This window comes from Terrapene carolina, unplaced genomic scaffold (genome assembly GCF_002925995.2).
Source record: "Terrapene carolina triunguis isolate 2854851 unplaced genomic scaffold, T_m_triunguis-2.0 Scaffold836, whole genome shotgun sequence".
Lineage (NCBI taxonomy): Eukaryota > Metazoa > Chordata > Testudines > Emydidae > Terrapene > Terrapene triunguis.
This window is the reverse complement of record NW_020665187.1, coordinates 2,997,310-3,017,365: the sequence shown is the minus strand read 5'-3', so window position 1 is coordinate 3,017,365 and position 20,056 is coordinate 2,997,310. Positions and strand designations below refer to the sequence as shown.

At 51.7% G+C, this 20,056-nt stretch overlaps 1 protein-coding gene across 1 annotated transcript; it reads right to left on the bottom strand.

Moving 5' to 3' along the window:
• Positions 1 to 1,925: 1,925 nt before the first annotated feature.
• On the bottom strand, positions 1,926 to 20,056 carry LOC112119672 (keratin, type II cytoskeletal 8-like). Its single transcript, XM_024218427.3, has 9 exons — positions 19,617 to 20,056; positions 15,705 to 15,913; positions 13,118 to 13,178; positions 12,791 to 12,886; positions 10,870 to 11,040; positions 9,966 to 10,091; positions 5,878 to 6,098; positions 4,115 to 4,170; positions 1,926 to 2,107 (listed from the first exon to the last, which is right to left on the bottom strand). Exons 1-9 carry the CDS (start codon positions 19,947 to 19,949, stop codon positions 2,064 to 2,066), a joined length of 1,317 nt encoding a protein of 438 aa, XP_024074195.2. The 5' UTR covers positions 19,950 to 20,056; the 3' UTR covers positions 1,926 to 2,063.

Genomic DNA, 20,056 nt, shown 5'->3' with positions numbered 1-20,056 from the left:
CAGGACATGGGTGACCACACCTAGTGTTGGGAGCAGGAGTCAATCAGCAGACATAAGAGACCAGAATCACAGACCAGATACCAGGGGTCAGAGCTGGTATCAGAGCCAAGTTACCTGGAGTAAGGCCAGGCTGGATCCAAACAAGTACAACCACAAATGTTCTCAGCAACTGCTAACCTGCTGTTGAGCTTAAGAGCTGGTCTGCTTATTCTTCCCACCAATCAGGCTGTCTAGCCAATCAGGCAGCCAACTCCAGGCGAGCTGCGCTCCTTAGGTTACTCAGAGATGGCTCTACCAGGCCCTGATTCCTGACAGACCCGACTTGAAGATACGTCTACACTGCAGTCACACCTTTGATTGCAGCACATGTAACATCCCCAAGGTAGCTTTGATCTGGCCCGGGCCACCACCTTTGCTGCAGCGGCTTTGCAATGTTCGAGCTGTTTCCACTTCAACAGGGGTTTTTACTTGAATTATTTGCACTTTTTTTTTTTAAATTGAAACAGTTTTTTCCACCAGCATTTTGGATTCTGCCCAACGGCGGAGCTGGGTGGATAGCACGGGCTGTTCTCTGTGCCAGCGGCTGGGCTCAGAATTTTGAGCCATTTCTCACGTTCGCTCACGCTCACTCCCCCGTGCAAAGTGCAAAAAGTGAGAAGATGCCAGCTGCCTTCAAGCAACCAGCTAGGGGCACCATCTCCACCCACAACAGCTGGCACAGGCTCTGGAGCGAGACCCAGCGTCCTTGCACAGCAGGCGGAGATGGGATATTTCGAGGGAAGACAGGGAATCTCTCACCCATTTGGAGAATGGAGGGTAAACATTTACTCAGCTTCTGTGCCCCAGTATATAAACTGTCAAAGCTGCCTCAAAGGGAGGGATAGCTTAGTGGTTTGAGCATTGGCCTGCTAAACCCAGGCTTGTGAGTTCAATCCTTGAGGGGGTCATTTAGGGATCTGGGGTAAAAGTCTGTCTCAGCATTGGTCCTGCTTTGAGCAGGGGATTGGACTAGATGATCTCCTGAGGTCCCTTCCAACCCTGATAGTCTATGATTCCATAAGTGGGGGCCCACAAGGATTCCAAAAATTAAGACTTGCCACTCCAGGCTTGTTTTACACTCCCCAGGTTACAGCTTTTCTCTGATCTTGGCTTGGTAAACGCTGCCACCACCCAAATGCAAAAAAAACCCAACCTTTGGACCCAGGAAGGCACACTTGGGAATTCCTCCCTGTGGGGTACCCTCAAGCCCTTTCACACACACCTCCACACACACCCCCAGGAAGAGATGAGAAAGAAATCAGCTGTTGCCACCAGCTAATTAAAAACCATGTGCACAAACCTCTTAGGACACCAAAAATCCAATCCTGTTCTTAAAAAAGGGGTAAATTTTATTTAAAACAAAAAGAAAGAAAATACACCGGGGACTTAGGCTTTTGCTAGATTTTAAAAGAGCAATTCCAAAAGTCAAGCACCCCAAATAGCTTGCTTGGGGGTTCAGCTTAAAGGTTACAAGCAAACAGAAGCATCTGGGGTTAGCACAGAGGAGTCCACAAGCCAATAAGAAATAAAAGAAATAACCCTAAATCGCATCATTTTAGACATTCCCTAAATTTAGTGCCTATCTGAGGCTCCAGATAAGTAGGTTCGAGGTATGAATTGATCATCTATAATCAAACTCGGCTTAAAGCTGGTTACAACATTACTGCCCCGTGTCCCTGCAGCCCAGAGAACAACAGACAAAGGGCAATTTTAAAAAGTTCTACCTTCCCATTGGTTCTTTTGGTCAGGTGCCCACTCCTTGTCTTTTACCTGTGCGCTTGTTAACCCTTTACAGGTAAAGCAAGCAGAGAACAGACCAAGAGGGATTTTACAGCTAACTGGCTGGCTGAGTGTTCATCAAAGTGAGCTACTCCTCCCCCCCCCCTTCATGTATCACAGCACTAATGTAGCAGAGGCCCATCTGAGAGGACACCGGAGGAAGCAGGACACCAATTTTCCATCCCCAGGTTTATTTTTCTCAGTCAAGCTTTCCAGGGGGGAGGAACCGGGGGCAGCGCCAACGCTTACGAGCTGCCAAATTTGCCAGGGAATCTTGTGCTCATCCCACCTGGAAGAGAAGAGGGAGATGGATGCATTGGCTGACGAGCTTCCAACCCTGCATCCCAAAAGCAACCGATCAGGGCAGCGCTAAGGAGGGGAAGAATCAAGCATGCTCAAGGACAGCACCAATAAGAGACAGACCCACCATCCCAGATCATAGGCCAGGCCAGTGACCATGCAAGGTCAGAGGGATGGGCCATATGTGGTCTATATGCATTGCCCACAGCTTATTGGTTACATCAGCGGCCACTAGAAGGTGACAGTCTGCTCTGCTACAGGCTCTGCTTTGCTTATGTAACCCACACACCTTCTGGGGGTGGTGTTCTGGCCTATCTAGTGGCATGGAGACTACTTAGAAAAAGAGATAAAATGAGTCTGCTCTACTGCCTAAGCTAATGGCCAGTTGTCTTTTAGCTCATGCTGTAGAGGCTCATGCACTAAGCTCCGAAGGTCCCCGGTTCAATTCCGCCCACCGACACTGAGACTGAAACACACTCTAGGAAATCTTTTCTTTTTATGATTTTTTTTCAGACTTTCCCATGGAACATTTTGAGGCTTTTCAATTTAAAAAAAGAAAACAAACAAAAAAACCCAACCCAAACCACAAAAATGTTTGCTTTTTCTAAAGCCACATTTTTGTACAAACGTTCAGTTTTCGAAACCAAACAAATAAAATGTACGGAAAAATAAAACAAAAAAAAAAAAAAATGAATTTTTTTTTTTTTACAAAACTCCAAAAACTTAACCCAAAATTTTCAGCTTCTATAAACCAGAAAATTTCAGCAAGAATGGAAATTTTCCATGGAAAAGTTCACATGGGTCAAAAGGCCGTGTTTTGCCAGAAAAAAAAAAATGGGTACATGAAATTTCAGCCACCGGCAAGCTTCCCAGCTCTGTGAATATGGACGACCCATTCTAGTGAAGCAGAGAAGAAGGAGCACCCACCAGCCAGGCCAGGCCCTGCCATCTCAGCCAGTGGGATAGCATGGGTGAAACTGAAGGCAGTAGATGGACCTTTATTGTCATTAACCTGTTTGCCCTGGGAATGAGAGTTTACGCGAACACGAGGCCAGAAAAGGTCAGAATCTAGCCGACGGTCCCGGCACCGGACAATGGCGCTGGAACACTTTTAATAGTCGGGATGCTGAATGCCAACCCCCTTGCCCCCGGGCGTGTGGCCAGCAGCCAGGACCCTGGGCGTGGGGCCGGCATGGAGCCCCCGGCACAGGGACGGCAACCAGGACCCCGGGTGCGGCGGCAGCTGGGACCCCGGGCATGGACTCCGTAGGTGCTCCGGGGCTGGAGCACCCACGGGGAAAAATTAGCGGGTACTCCGCACCTACTGGCAGCCAAGCTCCCGCCCCTCGCCTCCTTCTTCCCCCCCCCGCCCCCAAGCACGCCGCGTCCCTGCTCCTACCCCTCCCTCCCAGTGCTTCCCGCCCCCTCGCCACCTAACAGCTGTTTGGCAGCACTTAGGACTTTCCAGGAGGGAGAGGGAGGAGAAGAGGCGGGGCGGGGGGGACTTGGGGGAAGGGGGTGGAATGAGGGCGGGGCAGAGGCAGGGGCAGGGGCAGGGGTGGGGTGGGGTCGAGCACCCACTGGGCAGAGGGGAAGTTGGCGCCTATGGCCGGGACCCTGGATGGCAGCCAGGATCCTGGACACGGGGCAGCAGCCGGGACCACAGGCACAGGGCCAGCAGCCGTGACCCCGTGCAAAACCTGGGGGTGCTGCAGCACCCCCCGCTCCCCTAGTTCCCACGCCCATGGCACCGGATGTGATTGTCGACAGTGGGGTATGTTCTGCAGCTCACAGGATCGAGACCTTAGTGAATCACAAGGGGCAAATTTCTGCTCTCCGACCCACGTGACAGAAGCCATCTCTCATATTCTGCTCTCCCTGCATGCGCCAAACTCCCACTGGCTAGTAAAGTCCAGCACCGCTATGCGGGCGGGATTTTGCCCCGGCTCTCTGGGCTGCCCAACGCCGCCCCGTGCCCCCAGTGAAATATATTTACTGGAATAGCCGGTTGTCTTGGTAAGAATGCTCAGGTTTTGCATACTGGAATCCAACCTGCGAAGCAGAAGAGTGACAAAGCTTAGTGCCGGTGGGGTGCAGAGAAGGACACAGTTAGTGCTGTGTGTGCAAGCCACTGTCAACACAGACTCAGAACAGTTCATCTGTGTGTCACGAGCCCCATACTGCTAGCAGCTAACAGAGATTCTCCTTTGGCTCAGTCAATAAGGGCCTGTATTGTGAAGCAGAAGGATCGGGGCTCTACCCAAGAAGTTTTGAGCAGAGAATTAGCACGCTGCATAGCAACCACAGTGAAGCCGTAGGTAGAAATATTTCTTACGGGATCGTTATCCTTATGTTACTAACGAGAGGTTAATTGACCTGCCCTACGCCCACAGTGAGCCAGCAGCAAACCTGGGACTAGAACCCAGGAGATCCCAGGTGCTTTACTCCATTTCATGCACTGCATGAGGCTGGCTTGTAAAGGATAGAGATTCCTGGGACCCGAGTTAGAGCCCAGGCATTTGACACCTCAGTGACTCCCTGACTCACTCCCCTGGAAGGCGTTTCACCCCTGACTCACCACAGCCTCAGACAGAGGCTGCCTGCCTGACATACCAGCGTAAGGCAAGGCGTGAGGCAGTGCTCGGCTGGGAAGCGGCTGGCACGCTTCTGCACGAACAATGATCTCCATAGAAAGCCGGTAGGGTGACCAGATGTCCTGATTTTATAGGGACAGTCCTGATTTTTGGGTCTTTTTCTTATATAGGTTCCTATTACCCCCCACCCCCTGTCCTGATTTTTCACACTTGCTGTCTGGTCACCCTGCGTGTGACTAATTACACACACACAGGGCCAGCTCCAGGCACCAGCATAGCAAGCAGGTGCTTGGGGCGGCCAACGGAAAGGGGCGGCACGTCCGGCTCTTCGGCAGCGGGTCCCTCAGTCCCTCTCAGAGGGAAGGACCGGCCGCCAAATTGCCGCCGAAGAATGGCTTGGGGCGGCAAAAACGCTGGAGCTGGCCCTGCACACACATCAGAACGCTGTTGTGCACCCGCAGTTAAAGGGCCAGCAGCCCGGGGTAAGAGATAATTAAGGGTCAAGTACAGTTTATTGGGGGGGAGTCACCCTGAAACAGAAGCAGAAACCTACAGGCCAACCAAGTGGCTCCTCCAAAGATACTCCACACACACACACAACGTCCACTTTGTCCCGCACAGCTAAATTAATTTCCAATCTGCTTGTTTCTGCAACTTCAGTTAAATTTGAGGGCAGAGTTAAGGAGGAAGTTGTGAAAAGCAGAGGCATGTGGTGCCCCGTGATATTCTTGGAAATAGAGGCTGTCGTGATGCAGCCTAGAGGAGCTTAATCTGTACAGCTGAGTCACAAACCCGTCTCCTCCGATGACGTGGCCACCTTGGTCAAAACGAACCTAGCACTGGACTGGCCTGTTGGGGCCAGTGCATCAGCACTGGGCTCATTTGGTCTCTCTAATAGGCCCTCCCACCAGGAGAAGGCATCCAATCACATCGTGTGCCGCCCGCCCCCCTTCCAAACCCACCTGAGCTTCTTTCCCAGAGAGAGGTTAGCAATCAAAGGGTTAATCCACCTAGCTCAGAGACAGACAGGTGCACCACATAGGAGCCAACTTTCTGGCACTGGGGGCTGGCCTATGGTACTCAGCTCTCTCATTGGTTCTCCCATTGTTGGGTGTGGGGGAGAGTCATCCAACCATGACACACGCCATCCCTTCCCAAAGCCCACCTGCTCTCCTCTCCTTCCAGCAGCTTCCTGTAGGTGGCGATCTCGATATCCAGCGCCAGTTTGAGGTTCATCAGCGCCTGATACTCCCGCAGCTGGACCACCATCTCCTGCTTGGCCTTCTGCAGGGCGTGTTCCATCTCCTGCAGCTTCCCTGTAGCGTCCGCCACGGCGAGCTTGCCTTGCTCCTCAGCCTGGACAATGGCCGCCTCCAGCTTGGCGTTCTGCAAAAGAGACATTTGACAGGTTTCCATTGAGACGCAGGTGTCTCTTTGGAGCTATCTATGGAGGAAAGGGTGCAGCTTACAGCAGAAATCAGCTGGGGCATTCTAAGGCCAACACACCCATCGTGTGGGCATCTCCCAAGAGCGCTAGTTACTGCGTAAGTGGAAATTTCCCATCAAGAAAAGAAGTAAGCACGGGAAGAGAGGTAGGGCCCTTATAATTGACAACACACATTTTGGAAGGGGTATTAAGGCTTACGTATCAGGGCTTAATCCAGTCTCTAGTATTAGAGATCAGGAGGAGATGAGAGACGGGTGACATTTTTCATCCAACACTTATTTTTCACTGCAAAATGCAAATTCACATCAGCGGAAATATTTTGTGACTTGGGGATCCATTCACTGAATCGCTTCAGACGAAAACCAATAAAACAACAACAGAAAAAGCCAAAATGTTTTGTTTTGATATTTACAATGCGGGAACCAGGAATGTAAATCAGATCTCCTGAGTCCCAGTCCAGCACTGTAACCAAGTTTGTAAGGGGCTGACATACATCGGCAAAGTTGCTAAAGAGACCGGAGAGAGAGGCTGGCTAAAGTGTGGAACTGCAGGTCAGAGAGAGACAGAGAGACAAATATTCTAAAGCCAGAGAGGACCATTTGGATCAGCTACTCTGCCCTCCTGTATAACATGGCCCATAGAACTCCCCCAACATACTTCCTGTTTGAACTAGAGCAGATGTTTTAGAAAAACCATCTGATCCTGATTTTAAAGTGTCCAATGATGGAGAATCCACCACAAATCGTTCTAATAGTTAATTACCCTCACTGTTAAAAATCTGCCCCTTATTTCCAGTCTGAATTTGTCTAGCTTCAATTTCCAGCCTTTCGATCTTGTTAGCTTTTGCCTGCTAGATTGAGGAGCCCATTATCAAATATTCGTTCCCCCGTGTGGTGATGATGGCGATCACTCGTTACCGAGTATGATCATCTTCCACGGGAGTTATGGGTCCTCAGGTGGCTAATGAGGCCAATCCTTGAGCCACAAGTTCTATTACAATGAGAGCAGATGTTTTCAGGCCCAGCAGGAGGCTGTTGACCATGACTGGAAGCCAGTCTCTCCTTCCTCCTGCGCCTCTTGTCCTCTTCAGCTTGTCGGCGAGCAAGTTCAGAACGCAGGGGACCATCACGTAGGACTTCACGCCATTTTAAGCGATCCTGGGCAAGTGTCTTCCAAGTGTCAATGTCAATATTACACTTTTTTAGGTTGTCCTTCAGCAAGTCCTTATAATGCTTCCGTTGTCCACCCACGTTACGGTGCCCTTCCTTCAGCTGAGAGAACAGGACCTGTTTTGGGAGGCGATGATCTGGCATCTGGACAATGTGACCAGTCCAGTGGAATTGCTGACGGAGGATCATTGCCTCGATACTGGTGGTGTCGCAGGGCAGAGGGATAAAACCTTTGGGTGCCCTGCTAAAGACCCGGCTTCCCCCTGTTTCCCCGTAGGGTGGCCGGGTGTATGGGCCAAGACCCTTAGCAGGGAGCATAGCTGCAGGCCCTAATGAGGGCAGGCTCAGGGTGATATGTTGAGCCTAGTGGAACCAGCTGGGTTGATGACTGGGAAGGCTATAAACCCAGAGGAAAGCTCAGGGAGGGGGAAGCCAGACAGGAAGATAGAAGGGTTGAAGCTCTGTCTCTGCTGGCTGATACAAGCCTCAAAAGTCAGAGGACCCCAGTGAGGGGTTGGAGCGGGGACAAGTGTTGGGGGAAATTGGGACTGTACCACCACTGTAAATAAAAGAACCCGGGTGAAGCACCTGCAAGAGGCGTCTGCGACCCTTTCTTTGGCCAGCCCAAGCACAGGGCTCAGGGACAAGGAGAAGGAAACTTGTGCCGCCCTGTAACAAGTGGTCTTTGCCTCTTCCAGAGCACTAATATTGGTTCACCTGTCTTCCCACTTGATCTTCAGAATCTTACATAGGCAGTGTTGATGGGGCCTCTCAAGGACTTTCAAGTGGTGTCTATAGGTCGTCCAAGTTTCGGACCCATACAACAGTGTTGGGAAATAACAGCTTGATAAACAAGAAGCTTGGTGTCTGTTCGAACGTCGTGATCTTCAAAAACCCTGTGCTGTAAATGAGAAAAGGCTACATTGGCACAGCTCAGGCGATGTTGAATTACTGCATCAATATCTGCCTTGGATGAAAGATGACTTCCAAGGTAGAGAAAATGATCAACATTCTCCAGTGCCACTCCACTGATTTTGATAGATGGGGCATGTAATACCTCATTTGGAGAGGCCTGATAGCGCACTTTAGTCTTCTTGATATTAAGAGTGAAACCAAGACATGCGTAAGCATCAGCAAACACATTCAAGATAGTTTGAAGATCTTTCTCAGAGTGGGCAAAGATTGCGTTGTTATCAGCATACTGACGTTCCACAATAGATGTTGTGGAGATCTTACTCTTAGCTTACAGCCTGCTAAGCCTGAACAGCTTCCCGTCCATTCTGTAAATGATTTCAACGGCAGCTGGAAACTGCCCAGCAATTAGGTAAAGAATGACGGCAATAAAACTCGCAAACATGGTTGGAGCGATGATACAGCCCTGTTTGAACTTTGAAAGGTTCGCTCCGGGAGCTAGTGCTGCTCAGAACAGTCGCTTTCATGGTATCGTGAAGCAATTTTAGGACACTGATGGATTTATCAGGACATCCGCTCTTAGGAAGTACAGTCCAGAGGGCACGGCGATTCACTGAATCAAAGGCTTCAGCTAGATCAATAGAAGCCATGTACAGTGGTCGGTTTTGCTCTCAATACTTTTCTTGCAGCTGCCGTGCTGTGAAGATCTTATCCGCAGTTCCACGACATGGTCGGAAACCACTGTCACTCCGGTAAGATTTCTTCTGACAGGGGCAGAAGGCGGGTTGCAAGGATCCGCGCCAGAACTTTGCCTGCAATGGTTAGGAGGGAGATACCACAATAATTTCCACAATCCACTTTATCCCCTTTCCCCAGGTAGGTACTTATAGACTGTAATCAAGTCACCCCTGAAGAGATAGATAGGACGGTGACTGCATTCCCAACCAATGCATGCACTGGTCACGTTCAGAACACAATTAACATCCTGCCCACACTACAGAATAGAATCACATTGTGACTGGGTCCCCGAGCCCGACTGTCGTTAGAGAGAAAGTCGGACACATGGCAAGAAGCCTAAAGGGAAGTCCCTTTCCCTGGTCACACGGCCTCAAGGAAGGGACCCTAAAAGTGGGGGGAGCCTGCCCCTGCACAGCCTCTTCCCCCAAGGACCCGCTCGCTCCTCTCTGCCTCCTCCCCCCCATTGTTCACCCTTACAGCCAGTAAAAAGTGGGAGGGCCATGGCCTCCGGCCTCCTCCCCCTTACCCCCCCCCCCATTCCGACACTCCTGCCTCAAGGTCTCTCCAAAAGAATGGATGGAGAAAATGACAAAGGAGGTGCTGATTTTCAAGCGCTGAGTGATGGGTTTTCAAAAGAGCCCCAGTAATCGGGCTTGATCAGCAGCAAGGGAGAGTTAGGTGAGAGATGAGGGGAAGCTTTCTAAGTGTAAGGATAGTTAAGCATTAGAACAGGTTGCCAAGGGAGGTAACCGGTTTAGACAAACTCCTACTGGGGCGCTCTAGGTAGACTTGGTGTTGTCTCAGCACAGGGCTGGACGAGATGACCTTTCCAGGCCTACATTTCTATGATTCTATGCACCCAGTGCGCTGAGCTCTCGGAAAATCTGGCCCTGTGGGCACCGAATGACTTCAGCAGAGCTCCCCCCCGCCAGGCTGGATTTGGCCCCCTCCCTCCACATGCGAATCCCCAGCTGTTTCCTCGCTGACCTGTTCTTTCAGGGCCGCAATCTCCGCCCGGATCCGTTGGATCGTCCAGTTGAGCTCGTTGAACTCGGCCTTGGCTGCACGGAGCTCTTCCCCGTGCCTGCCCGCTTTCTCCTGGATCTGCTCGTACTGCGTAGGGGGGGAAGGGAGAAGAAGACGCTGAGTCCAGACCAGGATATAGAGAAACAAGGCTCTGGGAGCCAGTGAGAGCCACGGCCTCAGTAAAGAACCTCATGCTAGCTATGTCGTGTCCCTTCACTACCAGCAAGGCTGCAGAGTTGGGCCCAGTACACATTAGGGTTCCCCTCAGAATTGTCATCTATGCAGCCACTGTCCTGGGTGGGGAGGAAACAGCCTTATCTTCCAGCGCTGCTCCTTGGTCGGCCAAGGAAGATGGGGGAACAGTTTCTCCCAACCCCCTGGATCAGGAGGCCCAATGGAGCGAGGCCAAGTTTCCCCCCCTTTGTGGCAGGCCCGTAACTCCACTGTGATCTCAGAGGGTTCAGTCGGGTGGCTGAGGGGAACCCCACACACAAGACCTTCAGCTGGGGTGGCAGGAAAGGCCTGTCACAGAGGCTTTTCGGTGATGTCCTTGCACACAAAGCCCAGTATAGACCCTGCCTGCTTGACGACAGTAGGTCAGGGAGGAGGAAGGCCGCAGCCCATCTGACTAGGAGTGGCAGAAAGAAGTGGTTCTTAGGTGGTGGACCCCTGCTGTCAGCACCACCCCAAGCAAGGGATGAAGCCACCGGGCAAAGGAACCAAGAAGCTGTCTTCTGAGGGGGTGTCTAGGGCCCTGGCTTGCCCAGTTCCATATTGGCACTTCTCTCTCACATGGACAAGGCCTCACACACTACCCTGTCCTTCTAAACAGCAGCCTCTCAGGGCAGAGACGGGCCTCGCTCACCGTGATCCGATACTTGTTCTCAGCTTCCTCTCGGCTGTTCTCAGCCATCTCCTCATACTGCACTCTGGCCTCCGCAATGATGCTGTCCACATCTACCTTGGGACTGCTGTCCATGGATATGACCACGGGGTTGTTGGACATCTCTACTTCGGCCTGCAGTTCGCGCAGCTCCTACACGAGGAAGAAAACCCTCATTCGTTACAGCGAAGGACAGAGAACTGAACTGCATCCCATAAGCCCTGCAGCCAGCTCCCATGGAAACTCCCTCCCCAGGCTGATATAAATCAATGCCGCAGGCTCTTCTGGACCCTGTGTGCACCACTGGTCAACCCACCTCCAAAAAGGATATTGCAGAATTAGAGGAGTTCAGCGAAGGGTGAGAAGTATGATTAAGGGGCTGGAGAAACTCTTATGAAGAGAGATTGACAAAATTGGGATGGTTTATCTTCCAAGACGAGACGAATAAGAGGGGACACAATAAAAGTATATACAATAACGAATGTCTAGAGAAGAGAGATCGGGGTCTCCTTACACAAGAACGAGGGTACGTTCCATAAAATTAAAGGGTGGCAAATTCAAAATAGAGACTAGAAAATACTTTTTCCACACAGCACATTGTTCACCTGTGGAACTCACTGCCACAGGAAGTCAGTGAGGCCAAGAACGTCGCAAGATTCAAAAAGGGATGGGACATTTATAGGGATGAGAAGAATACCCAAAGTTATAACAGTTAACGCTGACAAATTTAGGGAGGGATTTCAATCTCTGTCTGTCAGAGGTCAGGATGAGCCCTAACATGGAGGTAGATTATTCCACATCTGCTAATTCTGTTTTTCTTACACCAAAGCAGCTGGTGCCGGCTACTGTTAGAAACAGGATAGTGGATTAGATGAAACTCAAGTCTATTGGAATATAGAAGTCCCTATATGCCTAGTGTCTTAGGGTATGTCTACACTGCAAAAAAAGACCTGTGGCAACAAGTGTCAGAGCCTGGGGCTATAGACTCAGGCTCACGCTACAGTGCTATAAAATAGCCGCGTAGACGTTCCCACTCCGGCTAGAGCTCAGGGTCTGAGACACAAACCCCCTGCACTCCAGCCTCGATGGAAATGTCTATACGGCTATTTTTAGCGCCATAGAGTGAACTCTGTGAGCCCAAGTCTGTAGATCCGGACTCGGACACTTGCTGTGGCAGGGTTTTTTTGCAGTCTAGACGACCCCTTAAGGGGCTGAGCGGAGGAGCTCCTGAGTTCTGATCCCATCTCCGCCACTTTCATGCCAAGTGGCCTTGGGTGAGTCATTCTGTCTCAGTTCTCCTGTCTGTAGAATGAGAGTCATGACACTTACGACAGAGGAGTTTTGTAAGGATTAATTGGTGACTATATATTCCAGTTGTGGGCCCTGAACAAACCCCAAACAGCTCCTGACCATTGTGGGGCTTGAAATCTGGCCTGGAATTTTGCAGCTAGTTTGAAAGAGTAAAGTGAACCGTGGAGGCAGGTCTGCCCCTTTAAAAAAAAGACAACACCTCTGGCTCTCTAGAATGGGAGGATCTTTCATTACAGGAACTCAGTGTTACTCAATGGAATTCACCAGGAAATGTAGAACTGTAGTAGTAATCTAAGGCGACGTCTACACTTACAGACACTGCACACATCCCTAGCATGGGTATAAATAGCAGTATAGATGGTGAGGCACTGCTTAGGCAGGTAAAGACACCCCAGAACTTTTGGGCATGTACCCTACACAGCTCTCTACGCTTCCATGGAGTGCGTCCCCCATGTACACTGCTAGCATGTCCCACTGCCTCCCCCTGCTAGAGCCTTTCACTGCCGCATGTAGCCACACACCCCAGTGTGGACGCAGCCTGTACCTTGTGTGCTGCCGCAAAGTGTAGACAAGGGAGAGAAAAGTCACTTGCCTTGGCATAAAGCTCCATCAGGAAGTTGATTTCATCGGTCAGATTTTGCAACTTGACCTCCAGTTCCTGATTCTTGATGTAAGCCTCGTCCACATCCTGAGAAAAGAGTCCAGGAACCCGTGAGCCAGACTCCAACCCGGTTTACTAAGATTGGAAGTTCTTTGGAGGTAGGAGGCCATCTTTTTGTTCCGTGTTTGTACAGCGCCTAGCACAATAGAGTCCTCGTCCGTGACTGGGCCTCCCAAGCACTCCCACAATACCCATAATAAATAAATAGTAATGCCTGATGCCTAGCGCTAAACCCAGTTGGAAGTAGCACGGACTCACCTTCTTAATCAGAACAAATTCGTTCTCCCTCCCACTCCGGTTGTTGATTTCTTCTTCGTACCTGTGAGCAGGAGGGAGGGAAGCAGGGTGCGTATGAGTGGCTGGGAGTTAATTCTCTTATGGAAGCTACAGAGATGTGGGGACCATCAGAGGATGTTCTGCAGAGCACCCAAAACCTCAGCTGAAGTCAGTGGGCGCTGTGGGTGTTCCCCGCCTGTGACTATCAGGCCCTTGCTGTTGCAGCTGACCTAAAAGTCAACTTTGTGACATTGCAAAAGAGAGAGGTGGTGTTGCCTAGTGAGTAGGGCACAGCACTGCACTGGGACTCAAGAGAGCTTGGTTCTATTCTTGTCTTCGCCACTGCCCTGCTGTGTGATCTTGGACAAGTCGTTTCCCCTCCCACCTTTTCTCTGTTTACACCGTGAGCCTTTCAGGGCAGGGACTGTATGTCACGATGTGTCTGAGCAGCCCCCAGCACAACAGGGCCATGATCAGAGTTGGAGCCTGTAAGCACCATGGGGATATAAATATGGACCGGCTTTGATATACTGGACCTGATTTAAACCCACCAAGGGCGCGATGGAGTTAGTCTGGATGTGCATTGGTGCAGCATAGGTGCCGACTCCGGGGGTGCTCCGGGGCTGGAGCACCCACGGGGGGGAAAAAAATGGTGGGTGCTCAGCCCCGCCCAATCAGCTCCTCCTCATCCCGCCAGTGCCCCCCACATCCCACCCGTCGGCCGCCCCACTGATCAGCGCCTCTCCCTCCCAAGGCCTCCCCTCCCTCCCAGCACTGCAATCAGCTGTCCCCTGCAGTTCCGAGGCGGGGGGTGGGGGGAGAAGGAGCGAGGGCGGGGTGTGCTCGGATGAGGGGGAAGAAGGGGGCAGGAAGAGGCGGGGCAGGGGTGGGGGAAGGGTTGGAGTGGGGGTGGGGCCTGGGGCAGAGTGGGGGTTGAGCTGCCAGCTCATTGGAAAGTCAGCGCCTCTGGCTGAGAGAGATGATGGAGGGGAGAATGAGAGCTGTGCAAATGATACATTTTTCAGTTCACTAACAGTGCCAAAAAATCGGGGGGGGGGGGGGGGGGATCATTTCAGGTAAACAGAAAAGGAAAATGTTCAGAATTTCTGGAGAATCAAACAGTAAAAGTTAAAATAATGTTCCATTGGACCCAGAACGAAACCTTTCGCCTTGACTGGACTTTTATTTACGTTTTGACATTGTGTTTCAAAGGAAAATTCAGCGAAACCAACACGAATTCTCAACACGTTGAGTTGTTGCCAAAGCCGCATTTTCCCCGAATCTAGTTTCAAACAAAAATATTCTCCCAGTTCGATTGGGATAGACTTGAGGTGACCATGAGCAAAAGATCCCCTACCCCACTGAGCCTGGAGACACCGACCACACTGCAATTTTGCCCATTGATATAATGGACCAAGTTCATCTGAAAAGTCATGTTCATGGGAAGAGGAAAGCTAAGAATGATGCTTGCACCCAGGCTGTATTCATTTACTAATGCTTTGAAGGAGGCAGTGTCCCATTAGAGGTTTTGCCTTTAGACCAAGGGTGGGCAAACTTTTTGGCCTGAGGGCCACATCGGGGTTCTGAAACGGTATGGAGGGCCAGGTAGGGAAGGCTGTGCCTCCCCAAACAGCCTGGCCCCTGGCCCCTATCCGCCCCCTGACTGCCCCCCTCAGAATTCCCAACCCATCCCATCCTCCCCACTCCTTGTCCCCTGCCCCACCCATCCTGAGACCCCCCCACCCCTAACCACCCCCCCGGAACCCCACCCCCTATTCAACCCCCCCTGCTCCCTCTCCCCTGACTGCCCTGACCCCTATCCACACCCATGCCTCCTGACAGGCCCCCTAGGACTCCCACGCGTATCCAACCCCCCCGTTCCCTGACCGCCCCCTCCCCCGAACCTCTGCCCCATCCAACCGCCTCCTGCTCCCTGTACCCTGATTGCCCCCCAGGACCTCCTGCCCCTTATCCAACCCCCCCTGTCCCCGCCCCCTTACCATGCCGCTCAGAGCACCAGGACTGGCAGACACGCCACCCGGCCGGAGCCAGCCACACCGCTGTGCTGCCCGGCAGGAGCTCGCAGCCCCGCCGCCCAGAGTGCTGGCGGCACGGCGAGCTGAGGCTGTGGGGGTGGGGGGACAGCAGGGGCGGGGCTGGGGCCTAGCCTCCCCAGCCAGGAGCTCAAGGGCCAGATGTGGCCTGCGGGCCATATTTTGCCCACCTCTGCTTTAGGCCCTCCTTCTTCCCTAGCTGATGGATACAGGCCTGGATGTGCAAAGGACCCTAGCCTGGAATAAATAAAATATATTAAGATATATCTATCTCATAGAGCTGGAATGCACCCTGAAAAGTCATTGAGTCCAATCCCCTGCCTCCACTAGCAAGACCAAGTACTGATTTTGCCCCCGAACCCTAAGTGGCCCCCTCAAGGATTGAACTCACAACCCTGGGTTAAACAGGCCAATGCTCAAACCACTGAGCTATCCCTCAGCCCCACCCCTGCTCTACTCACTCCTTTCAGTGTGGTGAGAAAGTCCCCATTGGCTGCTTCATCATTTGGACTCACTTTCTCTTGAACTCTTCCAGAAGGTCCTGCATGTTGCCCTGATCGGATTCCAGCCTAACCCTCTGTTGCCCCAGGTCCTCCAGCTGCTTCTGCAAGCTGTTGACATACGCCTTCAATATTTGTTCCATGTTACTGGGCCCCGTTTTCCGGCCCTGCAGGATGCTCCACTTGGTCTTCAACACCTGGTTCTCCTGCTCCAGTGTGCGAACCTGGGGAGATAAGGAGTTTGCGTCCTCAGACTGGTGTGACTATGCACATGGGAGACCTTAGGCCAGACTTTTCAGCTGCACTAAAGCCTCTTTGCTTCACTTCAGCAGTGGAAAAAAGCATGATTAAAATGGGTGTAAATATAACTGGTGATTTACAAGAGCCAGCATGCTCTAATAGATTGAGCAACTGGCTTAGGACTGTGGACAGCTGGTACCTAGGTAAGCTTGGGCAAGTCACTTCCCCTCTCCTTCCGACCTCTGTCTGTCTATTATTTAGATTGTAAGCTCATAGAATCATAGAATATCAGGGTTGGAAGGGACCTCAGGAGGTCATCTAGTCCAACCCCCTGCTCAAAGCAGGACCAATCCCCAGACAGATTTTTGCCCCAGATCCCTAAATGGCCCCCTCAAGGACTGAACTCACAACCCTGGGTTGGGGTGGGCATTATCTCTTGCTGTGTGTCTGTACTAGAACGGGGCAAATGATTTTTTTTCTGGTTCATTAGCAATTTCCCAGAGTCGGGAAAAAATTAGTTTGGGGTCAGATGGAAATTTTTGGCTAATCGAAAAGTCAAAAAAATGTTCATTTTGGATCGAACAAGAAGTCTCGTTTCTACAAAATTAACATGTTTTTGACCATTTGTAAACATTTTTTTTAAAAATGTAAATAAAACTAAAGGACATTTTGCAACAAAATGTCATTTCAAAAGAAACATCAAGTCGTTTTGTACCCATTTTTGAAAAACGTAACAAAACAATTTTAAAACAAACCATTCCGTGAAATCAACATGAATTAACCAAACGCTTTGGGGTCACTGAACTTGAATCTTTTTGCTACAAAGTTTCTCTCAGCTCTAGTGTGTACAGCACCTGACACGCTAGGGCCCCGATCTTGAAGGTTTTATTGTAATATAAATAAGAATAGCATTCGACCAACTCCAGCCACAAGTACATTTTCCTTGTGCCACAAGCTTCCCATTTTTATTCAAGCTGCGCCAACTATTCTTCACGTTCACAGTTTCAGTTTCACAATTTCTCAGCGCCCAGATATTGACACATGCCCCGACAGAATTGTTTGTGCTCTCTGACCAGCTGTGTCCATGAGACGGGGAATCTGCATGCAAGCTGAGAAAAGGGCTTTCCAGCATTAAACCATAGGCGCTGACTTCGGGGGTGCTCCGGGGCTGGAGCACCCACAGAAACAAAAAATAGCGGCCGCTCCGCACCCCTCGGCAGCCCCATAGGACAGCCCCGCCCCCCCCCCCCCCCCCCAGCACCTCCCATCTGCCAGCAGCCCCACCAACTGGCTCCTCCCCCTCCCCCCGCAGCACCTCCCACAATCAGCTGTTCCACAGCGTGCAGGAGGTGCTGGGGGGAGGGGGAAGGAGTGAGGGGGGGCGCACTTGGGGGAGGGGGCGGAACGGGGTTGGAAGAGGCAGGGCAGGGTGGGAAGAGGCAGGGCGGGGGTGGGGCCTTGGGGAAGGTGAGGAGTGGGGGGCAGGGCCTGGGGCGGAGCCGGGGTCAAAGCATTCCCCCCCAGCACATTAGAAAGTCAGCGCCTCTGCATTAAACCGTGCTGAAACAGACACTGCCTTTAAAAACAAATTAAGAGCAAAAATGACCCGCTTGACAGTCTCATTAACCGATCGTAGGAGACTTTTGATCCCTCTGACTTCTGGCCTTAAAGTCTATGACTCTGACACCAGAGAACTGGGCCCATCTCCTTATTCTTTAGCCACAAAGGATAATTTATCTCCTCAATGCTAACCCATAACTCCCTGGGAGGAGAACCTGTTCCTACGAATACTGTACTAATCTTTCTCCGCTTCAGGAAGTAGTATTATTGCAATAGGACAAACCTCACTCCCTTCCACGGATGGCTACAGGACAGATTGACTTGGAGAAAACACTTGGTCCTCGTGGAAAACTGAGCATTTTTCCAGAATAAGACTATCCCCACACTGAGGAACACAAGAATTCCCAGACTGGATCAGACCCACAGCCGTGCAGTCCAGTATCCCATCTCTAAGAGTGGCCAGTACCAGATACTTCAGAGGAAGATGCAAGAAACCCCACAATGGGCAGATGGGGGTATAATCTGCCCCTCAGGGATCTTCTAACCCCTAAGAGAGAGAGAATTTAGAGAACTAATGGCCAATACGGTCATTGGGTTGTGGGAGGGTCACAGAGTGTGGGGGAGTCAGGGCCCTGCACCCCCACTTCCTGCGATTCACCGTGACTCTCAGCCAGCCAGGAAAACAGAAGGTTTATTAGACGACAGGAACACAGTCCCAAGCAGGGCTTGTAGGTACAACCAGGACCCCTCAGCAGGGCCGGCTCCAGGCACCAGGCACCCAAGCTGGTGCTTGGGGCGGCACCTGGAGGGGGGCGGCGGCGCGGCGCTCTGGCCGCCGGCGGGGGGGAGAGCCGAGCCCCAGCCGGGGCTCGCCGCCCTCCCCCCAGGGCTCCGGCCGCCCTCCCCCCCGGCGCCCTCCCCCCGGCCGCCGGGGGGAGAGCGGAGCCCCCGCCGGGGCTCGCTGCCCTCCCCCCGGGGCTCCGGCCACCCCCCTCCCCCCCCGCGGCCGGAGGCTTTTTCGCCTGGGGCGGCGAAAAAGCCAGAGCCGGCCCTGCCCCTCAGCCAGGTCCCTCTGGGGGGCAAGGATCTTAGACCCCAGACTTGGGGTTCCCTGCCTCTTCCCAGCCAGCCCAAAACTGAAACCAAAAACCCCTCCCGCAGGTTCTCTCCCCCCCCTTCTCTCCCCCTCTCCCTTTGTCCAGTTTCCTGGGCAAAGGTGTCAACTCGCCCCACCCCCCTTCCTGGCTCAGGTTACAGGTTCAGGTACCATCCCTCACCTATCAGAGGGGTAGCCGTGTTAGTCTGAATCTGTAAAAAGCAACAGAGGGTCCTGTGGCACCTTTATCCTCTGCTCTCCCATCCCCCATGCAGACAGTCCCAAGTCAATCCACCCCGTTCCCTACTGTGTCACAGGGAGCAATAAGAAAGAAGCATTAAAGAAGGTTGGCCTTTATTGTAGGATGCTCATTGATTACTCCAAGCATGGACCAAAAGACATATCGACTAGTTCGGGGAACCCTCTTTTGCTTCCCAAGTGGAGTCCTATAAAGTCTTGATCTTGCCCAAATCTGTTTAGAAGACCTAAACCTGAATAGTGATTTTGGGTGTCCAACTTAAGACCCCTTAAAGGGGGTTGATTTTATCCAAAATCACCAAGTGCCCACCTCTGGAACTCAAGTCTCTTTAGTCAGTTTTGGGGTGCTCAACTTGAAATACCTTAGTCTAGTCGCTTTTGAAAATATCGACAGCAATTGTGACATTGGGTGGGTCTGCTTGAAAGATTCCCATTTAGTGTAACCTTTGGAGCATCAGATAAGGCCTAGCTAGCTTCTGGCATTGGCTGTGACAGCTCTTCAGGTTGATTATCTTTTGTACCATATCGATTTCCTACAGGTCGCACAATGATTAAACCCTCTTTATTGCCTTTACTTATTCCACTGACAACAGCTACCAAGATATTAGCAACTTGCCACCACTGCCCGTTGGGCTGTATAAATCACAGTTTTCGCTGGTCTCTCCTGTTCGTATGAGGTAAAAAGTACAGGAAAGGAGGGCGACAGAGGTCTTCACAACACAGATCCATCTGTCAAAGAGAGGACGCTTGGCATTAGACCACCCAAGGCTTACCTTGTTGATAAAGTGGGCAAATTTATTGTTGAGAGTCTTGATCTGCTCCTTCTCCTCAGCTTTCACGCTCTGGATCTCTGGGTCAAGCCCAATCCCGATGGGACTCATCAGGCTCCGGTTGAAGTTCACTGCTGCGAGACTACCCTCAATGCCAGCCCCACCACTCATCCCCAGCCGCAAGGGGCTCCTGGCTCCTCTGAATTTGCTGCCACCTGGGCTGGAGATGGCATAAGTCACAGGGCTCATTCTGGAGTGGCCAGTGAAGGCATAGGATTGGCTGCTGAAATTGTGAGGGGAACTCCTGTACTTCTTACTGACGGAGATGACAGACATCTTGACGACGCCGGTGGAGAATGAGGAGGTGCTTGGTAGGCAGTCGCAGGCACTGGAGGAAGGTCTGTAAAGACTGAGGGCTGCATGGGGTCAGTGCTGATTTATAT